Source organism: Oryzias latipes, chromosome 7, assembly GCF_002234675.1.
Source record: "Oryzias latipes chromosome 7, ASM223467v1".
NCBI lineage: Eukaryota > Metazoa > Chordata > Actinopteri > Beloniformes > Adrianichthyidae > Oryzias > Oryzias latipes.
In genome coordinates this window covers 25,283,462-25,304,014 of record NC_019865.2, presented here as the reverse complement: position 1 = coordinate 25,304,014, position 20,553 = coordinate 25,283,462, and the positions used below count along the sequence as shown (strand labels likewise).

Here is a 20,553-nt window from a genome sequence, read left to right as displayed (position 1 = left end):
TTTTTAATTTGAGTGGCATTGTTCTTTTGCGTGTTTTTTTTTTTGTGTGTTGTTAAGATTAAGATTTAGATCAACTTAATTAATCCCCGTAGGTAAATTCAGTAGTAGCAGCACCATAAAATAAAATAAATACAAAATATACAGAGAGGCAAAATATACAGGCAAAACTCTTATTTTCATGTACACCCATGACTGACAGATGAATTGCTAAGTCAAATGGCTGATGGCAGGAATGACTTCCTGTACCGTTCCTTTGCACAGTGGGAGTGTAGGAGTCTACTGCTAAAGCTGCTTCTCAGGGGGGTATTCCAGAAAGCATGTTTAAACTACCCTGACTTTAACCCTGAACTCTGGCTGAAATCCGCCTGAACTTGCTTACTCTGGGTATGTCGGTTCCAAAAGACCGGATATGAGGTAGCGTAATTACGCTCAACTTGGTAACCCTGGGTTAATGCACGTGCACAGCAAGTACATGAAGACATTCTCAATGGATTTACGGAGTCACTATGGAAACCCGTGGAGAATAAAACAGAGTGCTATACTTCAGTGAGACGGAGTCTGAGATTTAAATGACGGCGTATGAAGATTATACGTCCATCAAAAAGTAACACGGCTGCATCATCAGCAAAAGAAAGAGTTTCTGCTTGGAGAAAAAGAACAGACAAAGTAAACGCACGAGTTTCTGATCTTATTTCCATTTTCCTTATGACGCATGTATATATATATCTTATCCAATTTTGCCACCTTAAATGAAATACTTCTATTGGTAAGTAAATGCGTTAAATTTATTCAACCTAATTTCTTACGTCAATAAAACTTAATTTGTGTTTATACAACTCAAATTTACTTATTTATCTAACAAAATGTCATATTACTCCAATTCAATTAATCTTTTTTCCATCTTAATTTATTGTAATTCTTGAACTCTCATATGTCTAAGTTTGAGCCGGCAGATATACTCATTTTTAAAACAATAAAAAGAAAGAAGTATTGAACACGGAGGGTTCACATTCACTTACCAACCTTCTGACATTGTCAATATGGTATTTGACAGTAGGGGTGCTATATAAATTCATCATCCTCTCCCTCCCTCTCACTCATGGTGCAGAGACTTGAGCATAGTAGGACAAAATAACCCGGCAAAACACAGTAAAACAGCTAAACAACTTAACACATTTGGTCAAAAACCCACACTTAAACCCAAATCCGTCCAGACAGGCAATAGGAATGGTATCCCACAATCCTTTGCGGTGCCGATCTAACGGCAGCACCAAAGTTACACCTACCTAATTGAATTAATTTGAATGTAAATAAAATAAATGTCTGATAACTACGTTCAGAGCATGAGTTGCCAGGGGAACTAAGCATACCTTGAAACATACCTCTGTTTTTGGAACCGAAAACACACTTCTTTAGCCTCAAACTTACCGTGGGAGCTAGCATAACCTGCTTTCTGGAATACCCCCCTGAACTTGCTTACTCTGGGTATGTCAGTTCTAAAAGATCGGATATGAGTTAGCGTAATTACGCTCGACTTGGTAACCCTGGGTTAATGCTCGTGCACAGCAAGTACATTAAGACATTCTTAATGGATCGCCGATTTCCGGAGTCACCATGGAAACGCGTGGACAAAAAAAGAAACTGCTATACTTCAGTGAGACGGGGTCTGAGATTTTAATGACGGCGTATGAAGATTATATGTCCATCAAAAAAGTAATACGGCTCCTAAGCAAAAGACAGAGTTTTTGCTTGGAGAAAATAAATAATGGACAAAGTAAACACATGAGTTTATATATATATATTAAACAAATCCGTCCAGACAGGCAAAGGAAATGGTATCCCACAATTCCTTCCACTGCCAATCTAACAGCAGCACCAAAGTTACACCTACTTAATTGAATTAATTTCAATGAAAGTAAAATAACTGTTTGAAAACTATGTGTTATTATTAAGTTGACTGAACTAAAAAAAATATTTATCTTAACTGAAGCAAATAATTAAGTTAGATCAAAGTAAAAAGGTTTATCTTTCCAACATCCATATGTGGTCTTATCATCCTGTCATGGTGGAAAAAGTATTGTCTGAGCTTCTTCATCCACTAAATCATCTTCAAATGGACATGTCATGCTGGTTCACCTCTCTGAAAACAAACTAACCTTCAACTAAACCTGCTCCAGACCAGGTTATGTTCATAGCATCAGTTGCTATGGCAACTTGACATACCCTGTAACATACCTCTGTTTTTGGAACCGAAAGCTGAGGTTATCTGCTTCCTTAGCCTCAAACTTACAGAGGTAACTCAAATAACCTGCTTTCTGGAACAGGGCCCAGTTTACAAAGGAGTGACTGCATAACAAGGCATTTCAAGGTTCTGGAGTGGTCCAGCCAATTTCTGGACCTGAATCTAACAAGGAATGTCAGGAGGATGTGGAAAGTCTCAAAAGCCCCAAAGGATCATAGTTTTTTGAGGAGATCTAAATGAAAGAAGGGAGCAATTCCCTAGCTTTAGTGCGTTCAAACCTGATAAGGACCTACAGGATGACCTCTTGTTATGTTTTTTTTACCTACCAAATGCTGATTCTCTGCACCTCTAAATTCTTTCAAATCCTACAATGTGATTTTCCTCAAACTGCCCAAGCTGTACCCTCCCAACAGGGGTTGGGATAGGCTCCAGCAACCAAGAAAGGGAGTAAATAGGTCCAGAAAATGGTTGAATGGATAATGGAATATTATGGATTTTTTACAGTGTTTTTATGATGATGATTACAAAACAAACTCCTCTTTTTCAGTGGGACGACCTGCACAATCAATGACTCATGAATACTTTTCTGCCCTAAACGTGTAGATAAAAAAAACAGTCCGCTAAAGATTAATTGAGGAAGTGTTTGCAGTGATGAGCATTGCTGAAACAAGTCTATGTCCGTCTTGTCTGTATGTACAAAAATACAAACATGTTTTTTTTTGTTTTTTATGACTTTTCCTGTCCAACAGCTGAGCAAACAGATAAGAGCTGAAGGCCTCTTGTGTTGGACCTAATTTTACTGTTGCTGTCCTGAATCTTCTGACACACAAGGTGTATATTTGAAAAAAACCCTTTTGTAATTCAGATTAAACTTTATTTATATCCATTATATTTCTATCAGTTTTTTGTTGGACTGGATGGAAAAGAAGACGTGTTAAACATGTTTGATTATAGAGCAACGGGGAAGGGAAGTGTGCTTTATTATCCTGGACCAAAGATGAACAAAATTAATGTCATTCATATTGTTTTTAAAATCCAGTCTTTCCATTTGTACAAATGTGTTTGTTTCCGTGAAGGTAAAGTCCATCTTTGAGCAGTAAGCCAATTAAAAGACAGCCAGCGGGAATCAAGAGGTTCAGTCCCACAGGTGTGTTTGCATGTTACCAAAGTTATATAAGGGATTACAGAGTAATTTAGTACTTTTATTTTGTATTCCCGTGTAGTACGAATTCACAAATAAAAACTCAAACCATTACGACTATCCTCCCAAAAATAAACATTTAAGCGATTGCAAGTTTTAAAAAGCTTTTTTATATACAGTAGTGGAACTAAGGGGGGGGCTTTTTGCCCCCCATGCAAAAAGCTTTGCCTCCCCACTCTCCCCCAAATTTTTGAGTCAATATTGATATCAATAGTGACAAAAATTAAGAAATCATCGATACAAGCTTCTTCAAGCATTAAAAAACTAACAAATGTTATATTTTTAACTGAAATCTTGAGCCCCCCCAAATAATTTGCTACACCCCTGTATCGTGTATGCCGGCCCTGCTGGGCTTTTAAGAGTTTCTACACTTAAAAAAAAGCATTTTTCTACTGCTATACATTAGTAAAATCGCCTCGCTTAAAAGAACAGCTGTTTTAGTATTAATAACAATAGTAAAACAGTTTGAAAAACGCATTTCATTTGCAATGGCCTTCCACTCTGCTCATTTGCCACCTTTCCGAACTGCTCTGCCCCCCTCTCGCCCCCCCCATGTAATATGTTCCAGTACCACAGACTTTAGATATTCAAATGACAAACTGTTAAAAAAGCACATGCCACCTTGCATGAACTCTAATTCCCCAAAAGAATAAACCAGGACTTAAGCTTTGATGGTCATTAAAGTGATGCAATAGAAGCTTGTTAGATAACCAAAAAAAAACCAGAGGGCTCCTCTGATCCCTGCTGCTGAATGAACCTTCTGGAGGATTAGACTGAATGGATCAGGGAAGTGTCTTATATAATGAGGCTTGCGGCTAAAAGAGGGACCACATTAGACCACATGGTCACCGGGATCAACAGACGCTCTTTGATAATCAACTCCAACAAATGTTCAACTCAGAGTGTTGGTTAATTAAAACTTAATTACGTCTGGGAGTAAATTAACTGTCGGTCAGAAACTCTGAAAAACTGGAGTAAACAAAAGACTTGAAACATTTTGCAGCCAAGAGTTTAATAATTGAACTTTTTCTTTCAATTTCTGTTAACAAAACATTTCTTTTGCAACTGCATCATAATAGTACCGTGTCCTGACATGGAAAAAATAAAACATATTTTGCTCCCACAAATTAAGTATTACTATTATATAGTGTTGCTATTAAATAACATGTCATTTCTAGTATAGTAAAGTTCAAAAGTAAATAGCTCAACAGTGGTGCAGCTCTAAAAAAAACTGTCAGTAGTGTTGTTTCCTTGTTCAGCTGTTCAATGAAAGAATACAAAAAACCCCAAAGAATTTCAGTCTAGTGTCTGAATAAATGATTACACTCGACAGAAGACTAAAGTAGGTTTTCAGTCATTTTTCAGTCAAATGTAATGACTTTTTGAAGACAAAAACATCGTCAATACTTTGAGAAATTTGATCTGGAAAACATCTGATTTTAGGCAAAATCTCTTTTCAGATTTTTAAGCAGAAGTTTTCTTTGTGAACGCTGGAGGGTTTGGTTTCCAGAAACAGATTTGCTTTATTTAAGGAAAAACTGGGACGTTTTATTTGACTTACGCCACCTTTTTAGGAAAAATATCCTAAAATGTGTCCATCTACACTTACCTTAGCATAATTACAGCCTAGAAATGAGGATAGTTGGACTTTATATTGGAGCACCTAAAATAGTATTTTATTTTGAAATTGTTTTTTTTTTAAATAAATATGTCTACTTTTAAGATATTATCTTAATGGTATTTTACTTTGTAAAGAAAGATAAAAAATTTCCCCTGTAGCTCTAAATATGTCATTCTTGAATAAAATGCTGAATGAATTAAGCAAAGGGAAGCATGGACGATAAACTGATCCACTTCATGGATTGAGATTGATTTAGATGTAATCTGCCCCCCTCAGGACAGACCTCTGAACTGCAGCAGAGGAAGACGCAACTGTTTCAATCTTCAGGTCATCTGACATTTTAGGGGGAAAAAAGTTTCATCTGCCACAACTCATTACAGCTTCTAAGTGTTAATTTAACATTTTCAGAAGTTCTAATTTTGTGTTTTTTAACCAAATATTTCTGTATTTCACTGAATGTATGAAACTCAATTGACATGAATTTAGTATTTTAACAGAAGAGATTTTCAATGTGTCAGTTTATTTTTAAGAACTGAAAAATACTTTAGAAATTCAAAGTAAGGTTTTCACAGTGGTACAGTGGCTAGGACTCTCACCTCATAGTGAGAAGGCTCGGGTTCAATTCCTGGCTGGGACCTTTCTGTGTGGAGTTTGCTTGTTTTCCTCGTGTACGTGGGTGTTTTCCTCAGACACTCCAGTTTACTCCCAAAGTCCAAAAACATGCTTTAGAGGTTAATTGGTAACTGTAAATTGTCTCTAGGTGTGCATGTGTGTGGTTGTGTCTCTGCAACAGACTGGAGACCTGTTCAGGGTCAACATTAAACTGGAAAGGCTCCAGCAACCATGGGAGGTATTCTGAGGGTTCAGAAGGATCTGATTAATTCAAACTTTAACATCTTTTTTTCTCTTGACACTTCAGTATTTTCCTTCTTAATTCATGACTGTGGGTGGGGTCCAAATGACCCCAAAGTGTGCTGTGAAGCCATCATCACACGGGCCTCAGCAACGCATCTTCAGGTGACCACTTTCAATGGAAACCTTATGTAAACATGCATCTTTGAGCATTTCAGGCTTCTGCTTTCAAAACTCACATTAACGTGTCCCTTCGAGCGTTTCAAACCGCCGTTCTTAGGCTCTACGTACAAAACACGGCGCCATTGGCTGCTGAAAGTTAAACCAGTTGAACTGTCACCAATCAGGGACTCTGATTTGGTAGTGACGTATGGATGGCGTCCTTTTCAAAACACGGAAGTGCTGACTGAAAATTGATCATGGGGGAGAAATGAAAAACTGCAGTTATCAGAATAGAGCTGTGAAAGAAAAAGCCTGGAGCAAAACTTCAAGAGATTTGTACCGCTTTGACATTTCACACCAAACCTCTTCCAGCTGTAGGTGCAGTAGAAAAAGAAGAAGAAGCCCCTCCCTGCTCGTTTAGTGTTAACGTATTTGAAGTGAGCACGAGCTGCAACACGCCTCCATACTAGCTGAAACATGCAAAGGAACACATCAAAGTGTGCGATTTTTATTTGACATGTGCTGTTGAGGCGGCACAGAACGGCAGGATGAGGATGAGTGCGGTTTAAGGCTCTTTCCAGTCTCTACATTAAGCTTCTTTTTTTTTTTGCTTATTTGCAGCAACACATGTAAACAAAAAATTATGGCATTTTAAAAATAGAAAATTCAGTTGTTTATGTTGATTCTCATTCATTCTGACTTCCCCACCGCCATCTCATGGTGGGTGGAGGTGAGGAAAATCCCACCCGCAACCTGTTGAAGGTCGTCAATAAAAAGAACTGAGCTCTGAACTTCTGCACCGTCGGTCCGAAAACGTCCAAAATTTGGAGAGAAAAAAAAACATGAAGCAGAAGGAAAAAAAAAAAAAGACCCAACATCTGATCGTTTGTCATGTTTGCTCAGTAAAAACTTAATTTAGAATCAAGATAAACATTTTCTACACGTTTCTGAGCGATACCGCTTCACGGGACGAGTCTGCTCAACATCATCCATCAATCATTTTCTAAAACTTAAAGCAGACGTCCTCCACCGCCACACGCCGCTTTCATGAGGTTGTTTGCACGCCATCCTCAGTTGCATCTGTTGGATCCTCTTTGGCTTTCTAAACTCAGCGTTCTGGAAGTGAAAGTCTCTGCTCTCACACGCCGGGGGCAACGCTTTCGTCCGTGTGAGCGGCGTCTCAAGCCCAGTGGACCTGAGACGCCATCTTTGAGTGGCGTTTGGCCTCCATGATGGTGAAAGCTTCCTGCTCCTCGCTCATCTCCTTCTGCCTCTTCTCGTCCAGAAAGGAAACCAGAGAGTCTCTCATGTCCACCACCTCGATCATCTCCTGGAGGATTTTCTCCTCCGCCGCCAGCTCGTCTGGCGTCTTGTCTGCGGGCCCGAAACACACTTTTGGTTAGAAAAGAACTTATTCAAACGGCACAAACGCACATTTAAACCCTTCTGTGTGTTCCTTTCGTTGGCTTCCTGGTTCATTTTTAAATACAGCAGATCAAATAAACCTCTCATAAACTTTCAAAGCTTCTAACTGTGCTACCTTACGGTTTTCCAAAATAAAAGCATGAACCCAGTTTGATCAGGGTTTCGTATACCTTTTTTTTTAGCTATGGTTTTCCGTGAGCTTTTCCATAACCCTTCACAGAATTTTCAAAAGCAAAAATAACACTGAACACTGTTCAGTCAGACTATTGTAGCTGGTGGCGCTAAATCAAACCAAGACATGCAATGATAAATCCCCGTTTGTCTGCCTTGGCGTTAAAGGTGCAGCCGCCGTATGAACGGCCGTTTGTGTTGGTATGGAGGAAACTGCAGTAATGTGTGCAAGCGTGCTGCTTTTAATTTAAAAAACAAAATAAAGATGGGTGATCTTTGTTCGATTGTTTTTCTGATTTTCGTTTTAATATTTCTAAGAACTCATATTCTTGACAGTTGGGACAAAAAAACCATCACAATAACGGTATCTGACAAACTGACTGGTCGGCAGGACAAATTCACAAAGACTTTTATGGATCGTTTTAATCAGGCAAAAACCCAGCCTCTCACCTGATGACTACTGTTTACCTTTCTTTGAATTCTCGGGACGAATCCTTCTGTGTTGTTGCTGAATGTGGGTATTTATGCTGTGTTTCTCAATGGTACACTGGAAGTGTTTGTGTTGTGTGTGTTTAAAACTTTGTTAAAAAAGCAATAAAAAGAAATTAAAAAAGAAAAACGGAATCTGTTCCGTTTACTGTTTGGATTTTCATGATTTTGTTTTATATATTTTTAAGTAATTATCTAGGCTAAAACATAACACCAGTTTTCACATTTCTTTAGATCGAACATAGTGAGACAATCCATATGAAATGAATGATTTTTCTCCATTAAAATATTTATGTGGAACATGTTTTGTCCCGACTCTTAAGAATCAGTGAACTTCACAAGCAAAGGAACTACAAACTAACTAAACTCGTCTGATCATGAAAACTACAAGATGAGCTGCAATTAAAAGCAGAAAAGCCACAAAGTGTCCGTGTCACAGACATGATATGTTTTGTTGATGTGTTTGTGACGACATCACAGGCCTGTTATTCCTACTTTATCCACAAATATTACAGAATAAAACAGAAACCAGCATGAATGGTTTCTTTTTGTCTGTGGTGATGCAGAAAATGAGTTGCAGCCGGAGTTTGCCTTGAGCTGCAGAGGCAGGCAGGGACCGTCAATAAAGTAGATGAAAGCACCCCAAACAAACAACAGCAGTTTGTCAGTAACTCACCCTAAATAATCTCTAAAACATCACAAGAACTCAATATTGTTAAAGCAAACTCCACAGAAATCCATAATATTATTACTCGTTCTCCTAGAGGGAACCGGCGCGTTCAGTAATGCGTGTTGTAGACGTGTCCTTATCTCTTGTGCTATCCTATGGGGTCCAGATGACCCCACCCTTTCATTGACGTGTTCTCCCTACCATGACAAAGGTGGATAAAGGTGGAAAGATTTCATGTAATCCATGGACACCAGTGAAGATCACAAATCATTGAAGAAAAAAGGTTCAGAGCACTGTCTAGTGGGTCTAGATGACCCAACTCCCAATGTTAAAGTGCCTCCAAGGCACAGGGTCATCTGGACCCCACAAGACAAGCAGATACTGGTTATCTCCTCGCTTTAGGACTCCAACTGTTGTAGTCCTAAAAATTATTAAAGCGAATTCGGAAAAAAATGATAACAGAATAATTTATGGCAGAGTTGACAAAGTTGACCACACCCACAACGTGAGCGTCCAGCAGGTCAGCCACAGACTTTACTGCTTTGCTCCCAATAGTCGACAGGGTTGACTCCTAAAATAAATAAACAGTTCATGCTGGTCAATATTTAAAACCTAACCAGAGGTTTTTCTCTATGTTTGTGGATAAACTAGGAAGAACATAAACAGACAGACAGGTGACATAAAGACAAGGACATACACTAAACGGATCCTGTCTATGACACGCACACTTTGTGGCTTTTTTTTTAGGTTTTTATTGCAGCTCATCCTATAGTTTTCATGAGCAGTTTGGAGTTCTTTGCTCTTGAAGTTCCTAAAAAAATATAACAAAAACCCCAGAAAAGATTTGAACTAAAAATACTTGTTTTTGTTTTTAATACATGAAAATTTTAGAACGAACATCACCATTTTTTTTTTTTTTTAAATTGAATGCAATACGCCTCCATAGTAACGTCATCATTAGCCATTTTAAAAGGTTCTGGCGGACTGGCCTCTGCAGCGTTCAGCAGCTGTCCTTGTCCCCCCCCCCTTCATGAAGCTTTGATGCTCTCATGCTGCTGATGTCGGAGGACTTGGAGCAAAGTCTGCATTTTGCACATTTCTGGAGCAAAATGTGTTTTAGGGTCTTTCATTGTTAAAGCTAATCTGAAATGTAAAACATGTTTCTAAACATGGAAAAACAGAATGAAAGTTTTTCTTTGAAAGTTTGAAAAGAATTTCAAACACTTTCCCTATGGTGGAGCTGTGTGTTCAGCATAGGGGGGGGCAATGTTCCAGTGTGAAAGAATGTGAACCCTTCAACAAAAATGACACAAAACAGGCCAGTTTGACAGAACGTTAAGGTTAAGTTAAGCTGTCAAACACTAGATGGCAGTGCAGGTCTTTATGTAGCTGGAGATGACAGCATCACCAGGTGTGTCTTAAACATTTGCCTTTTGCTCTGAAGAGTTCGCCGCCACAACTTGAGTCTGATTTAAAGACTCCACCATGAACTCCTGGGTAAATCAGACCCCTGGGGCATCCACACAACAGTTTGGTCAAACTCATATGTGTGCATAATTTCATGATGTGTGCTTAAATAACCTTCTTAACAGCGAAGATGTCGCCAGTGATACCAAAATGACACCCATTCTTTAATCTTCCCTAACTCTTCAACCATTAATGCATAAACGAATTTCCAATGCATGCTGTTGTGACGTTTCTCCGCCTCGGAATCTGCTGGCAATACATTAAATGCGTAAGCGGTTACGGTAGTCAACTAAATGTCAAATTGTAGGGGCATTTGGAGGGATAGGGCTGTCCAAAATGGTTTTCTGAATGGGAAACCCTCGCAGTGGGGGGCTCTGGATCCGGCACAGCGGATTGGATGTGTCTGAGGCACAGAAGTTTACATGTAAATGTAAGCAATGACTTTGAAGTTTCAAAACTGATGATATGCATTTTTCAAGCGCTGGCAGCTTCTCGCTAATGTGAATAACTGGCGACTCTTGGTGACATCATCGAGTGGGAGTAACGTCCAGTAACTATTTTTCTATAACTATCCGTCTGGAGGGCTAAATATAGGGGTAGGGAGAAGCCATAAGGGTAGCGAAAGAATTCTGATTCGGCTTAAATGTAGTCGAAGGAACAATGAGGATGGAAAGACTGTGGAGAATATTTTCAGTATTTGTTAAAGGATTATACAACAGTGATGTTTAGGTTTTGTTTACTGCTGAAATTAACCAAGAAGTGTGGATAAACACCGTTTCTTTTTCTAAACCTTGGTGTTTTTATCTGTTCTGTATTGTTGATTCTGATCCGCTGTTCTAAATAAAAGGTATAAATGTTTTATTTTCCTCCATACAGTAAAGACACACACATGTATATATGAAAGCAACCATTTATACATTTTATATAGTAAGAATCGTGCTTTTAGCCCCAAGTGTCCCTTATGAAACTTTTGTGTCTGATTTAAACTCTTTAGGAAAACATCCACTGGTACAAACCTTTCAGATCCATGTACTTCCTGAGCTCCAGCTCCAACATACTCTGCTTGTCTTCCAGTTCCAGCTGGCGGGACCTGAGAGACAAACAGAGACTCAGTCAACCTGCTGAATCAGCAGCAGCTGCTGAAAACTCTGCTGATGCAACGGTGTGTGGTTGACCACGCAAGCGAGACGGCAGTGACTTACGCCACCATGAGGTCCGACTCCTCAGACACCAGGGCGTTCTTCTCATGGACAAGCTGGATCCACTGTTCGATCATGTCTGGAGCGCCTCCGCTGGCTGGAGGAGGAGAGGAGACCGCATGAATGAATGAATGAATGAATGAATGAATAATGGCAGGAGGAGGGGAAAGGAGAAACATGAGTGAAGCTCTGGATCGTAAACTGTTGCCGTCTGTGAGACAAAAGTCATGTGAGAAGCAGAGGAACTTCACGATGTCAGCTGAGAGGTTAGATTTGACTCCACCTGCTTCACCTGCCATGATGGAGAGGAGAGCGCAGAGGAGTTTCCTCTAAACTCCTCCTCTCCTTACAACCTAACAAGTCCACCCGACAAAAGCCATGGGTTACACCGAAACAGAAAATGAGTTTCCCCCTTTTTCCCGTTAGTGAGAGTGGAACAAACGAGAAGGAGCATCAGAAAGTCAGGAGCTGGACCTGGGTCTGGGCCTGCAGCTGGAAGGACTTCAGGCTCCTCATGAGGTTCAGACTCTTCAGCAGGCGAGTCACTGTCGTGTCCTACCAGTTACATTGCATGTAAACAAAAGAAAAAGTTTCACACCGGAAGTTAATGTGATGTTTGAATAATTGCACTGAGTTTTGCGCTAGCAGCCGCCTGCAAGTCCTCCAACAACAAAGAAGCTTCTTAGAGTTTTTGTTTTTCTGCAAACGCAGAGTGAGCACTAGAAAACAGTAAAGATTCACAAACAGCATCAATGTGTCAGCGCTTTTAAGAACTCCAGTCATTGAAACCAAAACAACTGAGATCCAGGTAACGTAAAGATTTATGGGATCATTTATTTGATGTGGAACAAACTCAATTTCGTCCTCTTTCTTCCTAATTTCCAGGATGTGTCTGTGTATTTTCTTTGATAAAAGCAGTGAGAACATTTAACCCAAAGAAGGAGCAGTTTGTACAAACTTCCCCCTCCCACAGCTACAGCTCTGTGCTGCCCAATGATGTGCCTGACTGTAATTCAGCTTCATCTATTCAGAAGCAGCTTGTCATATTAGATGGTAAAAATAAAATCAGATAATATCTACTATGGTCTGTTTCTAAATCCGGGCTCTAGCAAACTGAGGCAGAACCGATGGTCAAGCTCCATCCGGAGTTGTTTTTTTTAGATTTCATAAACCCAAAAGCAAACCAGATTTTGTGGCTTTATCTAAGCGGACAAAGCATTTTTGCAACAGTTTAGTTATTCAGATTGGGTTATATGTGAAACAAAGCGTCTCAGCAGTGTCCCACAATTCAAACTGCTAGAGTTAAGTGGTACTCCCTGATCATTCTGATTGGTTTCTACTTGAAACCATGTTTTAAAACAGCTTTGCTGTAGATTAAAACGTTCAGCACAACAGAACAGAGAAGAGCGACTCCGGTGAAACTTGGGAACCTTAACAGAACCAGAACGTAAAAATCTGCCGTCTCTGGTTTCTAAAGGAATGACCGATGTTGATTCTTACCAGCCTCTCCTCGCAGACGTTTCTCCAGATCCACACCTTTGTGCTCCAGGTCCTTAAAGGTCACCTCGATCTCCTCTAGTCTTCTCTGGATGGACTGTGGAACAGAGAACAATAAAGAAAGCATTGTTAAAAATGTTTAGCCTCGTTTTCAGCAGGATCCTGCAGTGGCATGGGTACCTAAACTTGTTCCCAAGTTGGTAATGGCACCAATAAATACAGAGCTACCAGTACAAACGCGTACAGTTCTAGCGGTACACATGGAACTGATGTATGTATATGTAATGTTACTATTCTAGTAACAGTACAGATGTACAGTACAGAACTACCTGTTCAGATGTAGACTGTACCAATGGTACTGATGTATACGGAACTACAGGTACAGACGTAAACGGTACTAACGGTACCAACGTATACGAGTAACGCCTGTATCGACCTATACTTGTCATGATGTATATGGCTAATGCCAGTACTGACCTATGCGGTACTACTAGTACTGACCCATACGGTACTACCACTACTTGTGGGCGGGAAGATATCAGAATGGGTGTGGCCATGAGGGTGCGCAGAGCTTCAGCCAAAATGCCAAATGTGAGGCGAGTGAAGGTTAGGTTGTACATTACAGCAATGTGACACGTACAATGCTCCGACAGTGCAGACCGTCAGAAAGAAGGAAATGAAGCTTCTCAGGCACATTCAAGCGCTCTCCTTCACCGTGTCACGCTGCTCTGCCACTTCGCCACTCAACCCCTTGAATATAATTATTTGACAAAAGAAGTCATTTCCCCTCAAGGAGACCAGAGAGTCCTCTAAAGGGAAGTGTTGGATAAAAGAAATCACCGGTATCTTTGTTAAATTCAGTTCATCACAAACTATTGAAGACACTTCTCCTTGGTGGTGACTTTTCAGTGGAAACTGATTGTAATCTTTGCAGCGGGCACAACAGAGTCATAGTTGCTCACGTACATTTCCATCGACTTCTTATCTCCAGGAAGAAACACAAAGTACCAGCACTTCTTAAGCCTTGATAAGCTGGACAGACAGACTGTTCTTGTTGCATCAGTTTCTCCTGCAGACTGATGAGATGTTTTCCAGATTAAAGTCTGATCCTGCAGAAGTCATGAAACTTTACACTATTTCTTTACTCATCGTATTTAGACTATTCCTACCACATCAGACATGGTTTACAAATAGCAGAACATGACTTTCTTTACTCTAAAAAGTCCATCATGTGTTGTGCAGAGAGCAAAAACTTTAGTTTCCTAAGCAAAACCAGCTCCTGAGGAGATCTGGATCAGAAATCTTGAAAGTATGCAGACGGACAGCGGCCTGCGTTTCTGCCAACATTTCACCTGCTGTTCAGACAACAGGCTGGGTTGGTTGGTTGTTTTTTTTAATCGTCTCACACGCTGATTTCTATTCCTGCAAAGCTCCATAAAAAGCATGATGGGGAAAAAAAAAAAAAAAGGAAGCGCAGACATTTTAAAGTCCCACGTATTGCAGTGAAGGCCAGACAAAGAGCTGATTATGATTTGTAGTCTTCTGCTGAACATAATATTCCTGCTTACATGTTTTTGGATGTTTTTATTTATAACATTATTAACGACAGATGATATAACGCAAGTTAAACCAGACCCTCCCATTAAGATCAAGGTTAAAACAGGAAAAAGAAACACCAACTGAAGACATGTGTATCATAAACTTCTCTATTAGCAAAAACAAACCACTTCTCCCCATATTAGGAATTAAAGAGTCAATATTGAAAGATTTTTTGTTGTTATTTTCTATTTGTCAGACATATAGACCAAAAAAGGAGCCAGTTTAGCTCGTGCTGCGGGCTGCTCCCTATTCCCTTCTCTGCTTCTGTGCCGGGCCCCAGCCCGCATAAATTGAGAGGGTTGCGTCAGGAAGGGCATCCGGCGTGAAACATTGCCAAGTTAACCATGCGACTCATCCTCGAACAAGAGGCTGTTTCGCTGTGGCGACCCCTGATGGGAAAAACCGAAAGAGAAAGAAGATAGACCAAAAAAAAGGCTCTTTCTCTCCTAGAACAGACTTTAGCCAATTTCACTTTAAGTTTTGCTTATTTATTTTAGCGCAAGTTTGCATATTTGTTTTCACAGTGCATTGTGTTCTGCGTCCTGATTGGCTGTAGAATGTTGTCAATCAGCCTCCGTTGTGGCGTTTCAGAATGCATCCACTTTGCAAAGATTATTATCTTTGTTTTCATTCTCTAAAACTGGCTTTTTTCTTACTATGAAGGTTTGAACTTTGAGAGTTTAAACCTGAGAGAAAACTTCACATTTGTCTGAGAAACGTGTAGAAAGTGTGTAGTGAGGTGTTACCTTAAAGAAATCTGGAGTTATAGTAGAAAAATAAATCATGCTGAAACTGCTCGTCATTTTCAGAACATAACTACCGCGATAACAAGGGAATACTGTATTGAAGTAAATACATGAATGACTACACATCAGGAGCGTTTGGATAAAAGCTGAAGCTGAAGCTAGAGGGGAAAATTCCAGCCAGTTTTGAGGACAAATGTTTCAATATTTGAAACAAAATAAATTCCTCTTGATCTTGACCTTCACATGTTTTACTCCACAAACATTCTTTTTCCTCTCAGAAAAAAATAACTTTTATGTGTAGCATTCTAATGACATTAAAATGGAATTCATGTAAACACAGTCACTGGAGAATAGATCACACAAAATGAAGATCAGAACTTTTTAAAGAAGTTCTGGGCGGCAGTCGTAGCACCACAGAGTGTTTATCTGCACAGCCTTCTGATCTTATCCTGAATGAGACATCACCATGACAACATGCTTCGCTGATGGTTTGTGATGAAATTAGGTCGTATTTGGGATAAGTGTAGCGAGATCAGATGAATGCACAGAAACACGCTGCACTGGAAGACGCACAGCAGATCAGACTGATCGTTTTACACCAGTTTTCTTCTGTTTGCCGTCTGCAAACACGAATCCATTAAAAGCATGCTCACAACCCTCCAGTGTCTCATTTGGAAGAAGAGTTTAGGGTAAAATACTGATTTATAAAAAAAAACAAGACTCCCACTCGAGGAAAGCATCCACGATCCTAGAAATAACAACAGAGAATGTGAGTGCTTTCCTAATGAGAGCAGCCAGGGTCCCTGTGTCTGCTCTAGCATTCCACTGAGAGATTCCCATCCCAACCAACATGACCGTCTCTGCAGAAAGAGGAGGTGCTGCTTCATCAGGTCATTGCTATCTAAATCTGGAAACTCTGGATGGAAAATATTTTGTTCAAACAAATATTTTATCTAAAACAGTTGCTAATCCAAGGGGGAAGGGTAGCTAGTGATGACATTTGTGCTTTTAACTTGTTACTGATGCAAAATCCCCCAGAACTGAACTGAACCTGAAGAAGAAAAAAAGGCTCACTGAGCCGTCTTCGATCTTAAAATGTCCTGCGGGGCACCTGCGTGTTCTGTACAGATTTGCCCTTTGATTGACCGCAGAGAGCGTGTATCCACCTGTAAGGGAAGTTGTGACCAACGACAAGAGTGCAGCACAAAGCCATCATATGATAGCATCACCTATACAACTTAAGTGCATGTAAAATCCATGATCCTTACAGATACTTCATATTACACTGACCACATGCATGACAATCGAATATTCCCAATTTGATGACATCTCTCATGCTAGGTTCCCACCGGCATCTGCAACACGCATTTAAGCAACCACTTCCAATGACAGGTTTGTGTCAAAACGCTCACGCTTGCGCGTTGATGCGAAAGTTTTTAAGCCTGTTTCCAACTTTATGTACAGAATACAAAATAATTGAACACACTTTGAAAGGATAATGATAAATCATGTAATCAAATGGTTACGGTATAACGGGGTGGAATTATATACGTTCGCTTCCTTCCACTCCCTTTCAAGCAATATTTATTGATATGTCTAATTCATTCAATATCCTAAGTTTGATTCGTCATTGTCTGAATGGATAACTGATGATTGTTGTGTATTATTCTTATTTGATTGCTTGAAATAAACCATTTCAAATCAAATCAAAGTTAAACCAGTTTAACTTTGACCAATCAGGGACAGATTTGGTAGTGGCATATGGATGGCTTCCTTTTTATGTCATGGAAGTACCAACCGTTTGAGAATTGATCATGAAAATAAAAATGAATAAATGCAGGAATTCTGCGACACCAAGACTGAAAAGTCTGAATCAAAATAGAGCTGTGAAAGAAAAAGACCGGAGTAAAATTCATGAGATTTGCACCCCTTCAACATTTCTCACCAAACTTCTTCCCACTGTGAGTACATGCGCTTCTATCCGGTATTGACAGTCCAGTGTGAACACTGTATGCTACAAGCACGTTTAGGAGCCTGGTGTGAACGAAGCCTTAAGGGAACTCCAAGACACTCCTGTGCTCCCTTTAGGATGCAGCCCCTCCACAGACCCGGACACCCAAACAGGTTAACCCCCTGTAGGGGTGCATCTGACTAATGCTTTTGTTACATAGATTACATAGATTGACTGACCTGAGCTTGACGGAATCGCTGTAATTCACTCATCCTGGCGCGGCGCTCCAAAGTCCTCGTCTTCTTCCGCTCCAGCTTCTGGGCCTGAAGAGGGTTGGTCGGCACCTCGAACTGGAAGACAGGTTTTGTTATTGGAAGGTAAACGACGGCAGTGTTTTTGCCATCGCTCTCAGCTCACCATCTCAAACTGGTCATCGTCATCTTGTTCAAACATGTCATCCTCGTCATCGTCGTCGTCATCTCCATCGATGCCCTTCTCCGAGGTGACGTGTGCAAAGGTCCCATCTGCTGCAGGAGAGGCAAATGTGAGCTGAAAGGAACCCAAACGGAGAACAAAAAACGCAAAGAGCTGGTTTTCACCGTCGCTCCCTGGATGACCGACATGGACGCTAAGCCTCGGGTCTCGGCTGATCCTCGGGGAGGAGAGATTCCAGGGGGAGAACTTGGACCGGGGTCTGCTCTGACCGTTCAGCATCTCCTTCTTTCTGAGGCAGCGTCGAGTCTTCTTCTCCCGGAAGTGGCTGGCAGTGCTCCCACTCCAGTAGCCCTCCTCCTCCTGCCCGTCCAGTCCCGGTTTGAGAGGTCCTCCTGCATTAGCTGAGGAGGAAGAGCAGGAGGAGGATCCGCCATGGGTCTCGGAGTCAGAGTCAGCACTGAAGCTCTGCAGGTTTCCCAGAGCACTTCTCTCCTCGGTGCTCAACTGAAGCTTGCGAAGGGACTGCTTTGGATGGGAGTCCGACCCGGGCTTTGGGCCGTCTTCCAGTAGGGAAGGAGGCGGAGCTTTTTCAGGCATGGAGGGGCTCTGGATGTGGATCGTACGCGGCTTTGCCACTGGGGGGGACGGAACAGAGTCCGGAGTGATCTGCCGGGAAAGGCGTGGCTTTGGGACCGGACACGGTGACTCCTCCACCTCATCAGTTGCTGGAGGATCTGTGGACGATTCGGACACAAGAGGCTCTTCCGAGCTGTCTTTAGACTCAAAAATGTGCTGACTTTGCTCCTCTGGAGCACATGGAAGTGCGCCGGTGTGTTGGGGGCATTCATAGTCCTCGTCCGATGGTGATGGGCTGTAATCGTCACTGAAGAGCTCCGTCTCTTTATCATCCTAAATGAAAACAGAAGACCAATAAACCAAATACTCTTAGGCAACAGAATAGAGTCTGAAGTCAGCTGCTCTGCTCAGTGACCCACCTCACAAGACGCTTCAACCCCATTCGCAAGCATCAGCTCCTCAGAGTGCAGCTCGCAGTAAAACGTCCCTGCAGGCAGAAAAGGAAGAACAATGCGGCTCCCTTGAGTGAAAACTCTGTGATACAGCAGAAGACCTGCATGACACATTCTCAGAGCACCAGACCCCGAGTGTTTTAATCAGTTTGTTCCTTGTGATGTTGGAAAGCTCGTGGCGTTTTTTTTTTTTAAATTATTGACTCTGATGCAACAGCGTGAAAGCAGCATGTTGGAGTGGCAGCTATACAATTTAAGGAAAACATACAAGACGCATGAGAGAAACACACTTTACTGTGTGTGGTTCAAGTTCAGCAAAGCTGAAAAGGAAGGCATGATTATCGTGATTTAATAATGAATAATATGCAATATATCCTGTAAACCCAACATTTAATGTTAACTACAGTTTTTTCCAGACTTTCCAACAGTTGCACCAACCGAATAAACGACCTTCGATTTGACGTTTCTTCTAGAGGCAGGAAGAGAAACCCCACAGCTGTGTGTCTGGTTTTTTTGACTGCCTGACATGACGGCGGGGAGTTTTTCCTGACCTGTGTTCTCGTCGAAGGTGTATCCTCCCAGCCTGAGTGTGATGCCGCACTTGTGGCAGGTGAAGCAGCTCCGGTGGAAGAACTTCCCCTCGGCGCTGATGCGCTCCAGCACGTACACCCTGTGACCACAGAAGTAGCACTCCTCGCTGTTGGCCATCATCACGGAGGCGGTGGGCTTCGGTTTCAGAGTAGGGCGACGAGGAGCCTTTGGGGGGGCGGGTTCAGGCGCTGGAGGGGGGGCTGGAATCGGATCCTGGGTTGAATCAAAACAAGACAATCGTACTGCAAGTGTGTCTTTTTCCCCTTCTCCTTCAACTGATCAAGCTTTTTCTGTAGATGGTGACTTTAAATGAGGAGAAAAAATGAACAGTTTGTTTTTAAACACACCCTGTCCTCATCTTCCATCCCTCTCTGCATGGCTGGAGCTCGTCGTTGAGACATCAGTTTGTCCTACAAAGATAACAGGAAATGAGAAAACAAACATTTTCAACGGAACAGTTTGCCTTATCACAGATGAAGCTGAAGGCCACGACCTTCAGCTCCAGTGACTGGCAGCTGTGGGTGTGCGGTGTCGCGGGTGAGGGGAGGGGAGGTACCTTGCGTCTTTGCAGAGAGTTGTGCTTCAGTTTGCTCAGGAAAAACACAGCCGATTGGGTTCGAGAGAAAGTTGCAGCCTTGGACAACGGCAGGGAATCCAACGGTTCTGTCACAACCAGGAGAAACAAGAAAACATCCTCTGATAATTACCGCCCGTTTTACGGTTTACCCTCTCTTCACAGGCTATTCTTCTTTTAATCTTTTCTTTTTTAGTAATGGGGGGACTTAAGTGGAACTTGGGAGCCCTAAAACTCCTCAGCTGCTGCTGTGAGCGTCACTCCCACTCCCATCCCTCAGAGGAGGTTACCGGAGACTGACAGCTCCCTCCTGCCTGAACATCATTCAGTGGATCCTGAGCGGAGCAGCATCACACCCACTTCAGCGTCCTCCAAGCCCCGAACGCCGCAGCCTCCTCGAGCAGAAAACAAAGCTCTGTGCTGCCGACAGCTCAGAGTTAATCCCAACCTTAGCCGAGAAATAATGGCCCCCCTTCAGGACACGACAGCCCCACGCTGACCGCTCTCCCCCCTCTGCTGCTCAGCTCAGCGCAGCAGAGCAGCACAACCAGCAGAGGCTGGCTAAGACCCAGTGGATTGTGGGTAAATTGCTCTTAAAGGGACAGCTCACTGAGTTCAGAATTTAACACCTAA

The 20,553-nt window shown here is 41.7% G+C and overlaps 1 protein-coding gene across 5 annotated transcripts in view; it reads right to left on the bottom strand.

The window, feature by feature from the left end:
- Nucleotides 1–6,569: 6,569 nt before the first annotated feature.
- Nucleotides 6,570–20,553, bottom strand: part of LOC101171492 (F-actin-monooxygenase mical1) — a 31,851-nt gene continuing 17,867 nt past the window's right edge. For 2 of the 5 annotated variants that reach the window (XM_023956905.1, XM_011477604.3), the window contains 12 exons: nt 19,903–20,009; nt 19,694–19,756; nt 19,307–19,559; nt 18,723–18,790; nt 17,892–18,636; nt 17,710–17,819; nt 17,532–17,642; nt 13,000–13,093; nt 11,974–12,054; nt 11,503–11,596; nt 11,317–11,390; nt 6,570–7,452 (listed from right to left, as the gene is read on the bottom strand). In XM_023956905.1, coding sequence (XP_023812673.1) covers nt 7,259–7,452; nt 11,317–11,390; nt 11,503–11,596; nt 11,974–12,054; nt 13,000–13,093; nt 17,532–17,642; nt 17,710–17,819; nt 17,892–18,636; nt 18,723–18,790; nt 19,307–19,559; nt 19,694–19,756; nt 19,903–20,009 — 1,994 coding nt within the window. In that variant the 3' untranslated portion in view covers nt 6,570–7,258. The remainder of the gene's footprint in view (nt 7,453–11,316; nt 11,391–11,502; nt 11,597–11,973; nt 12,055–12,999; nt 13,094–17,531; nt 17,643–17,709; nt 17,820–17,891; nt 18,637–18,722; nt 18,791–19,306; nt 19,560–19,693; nt 19,757–19,902; nt 20,010–20,553) is intronic. The other 3 variants (XM_011477605.3, XM_020704899.2, XM_011477606.3) reach the window with 3 other exon arrangements.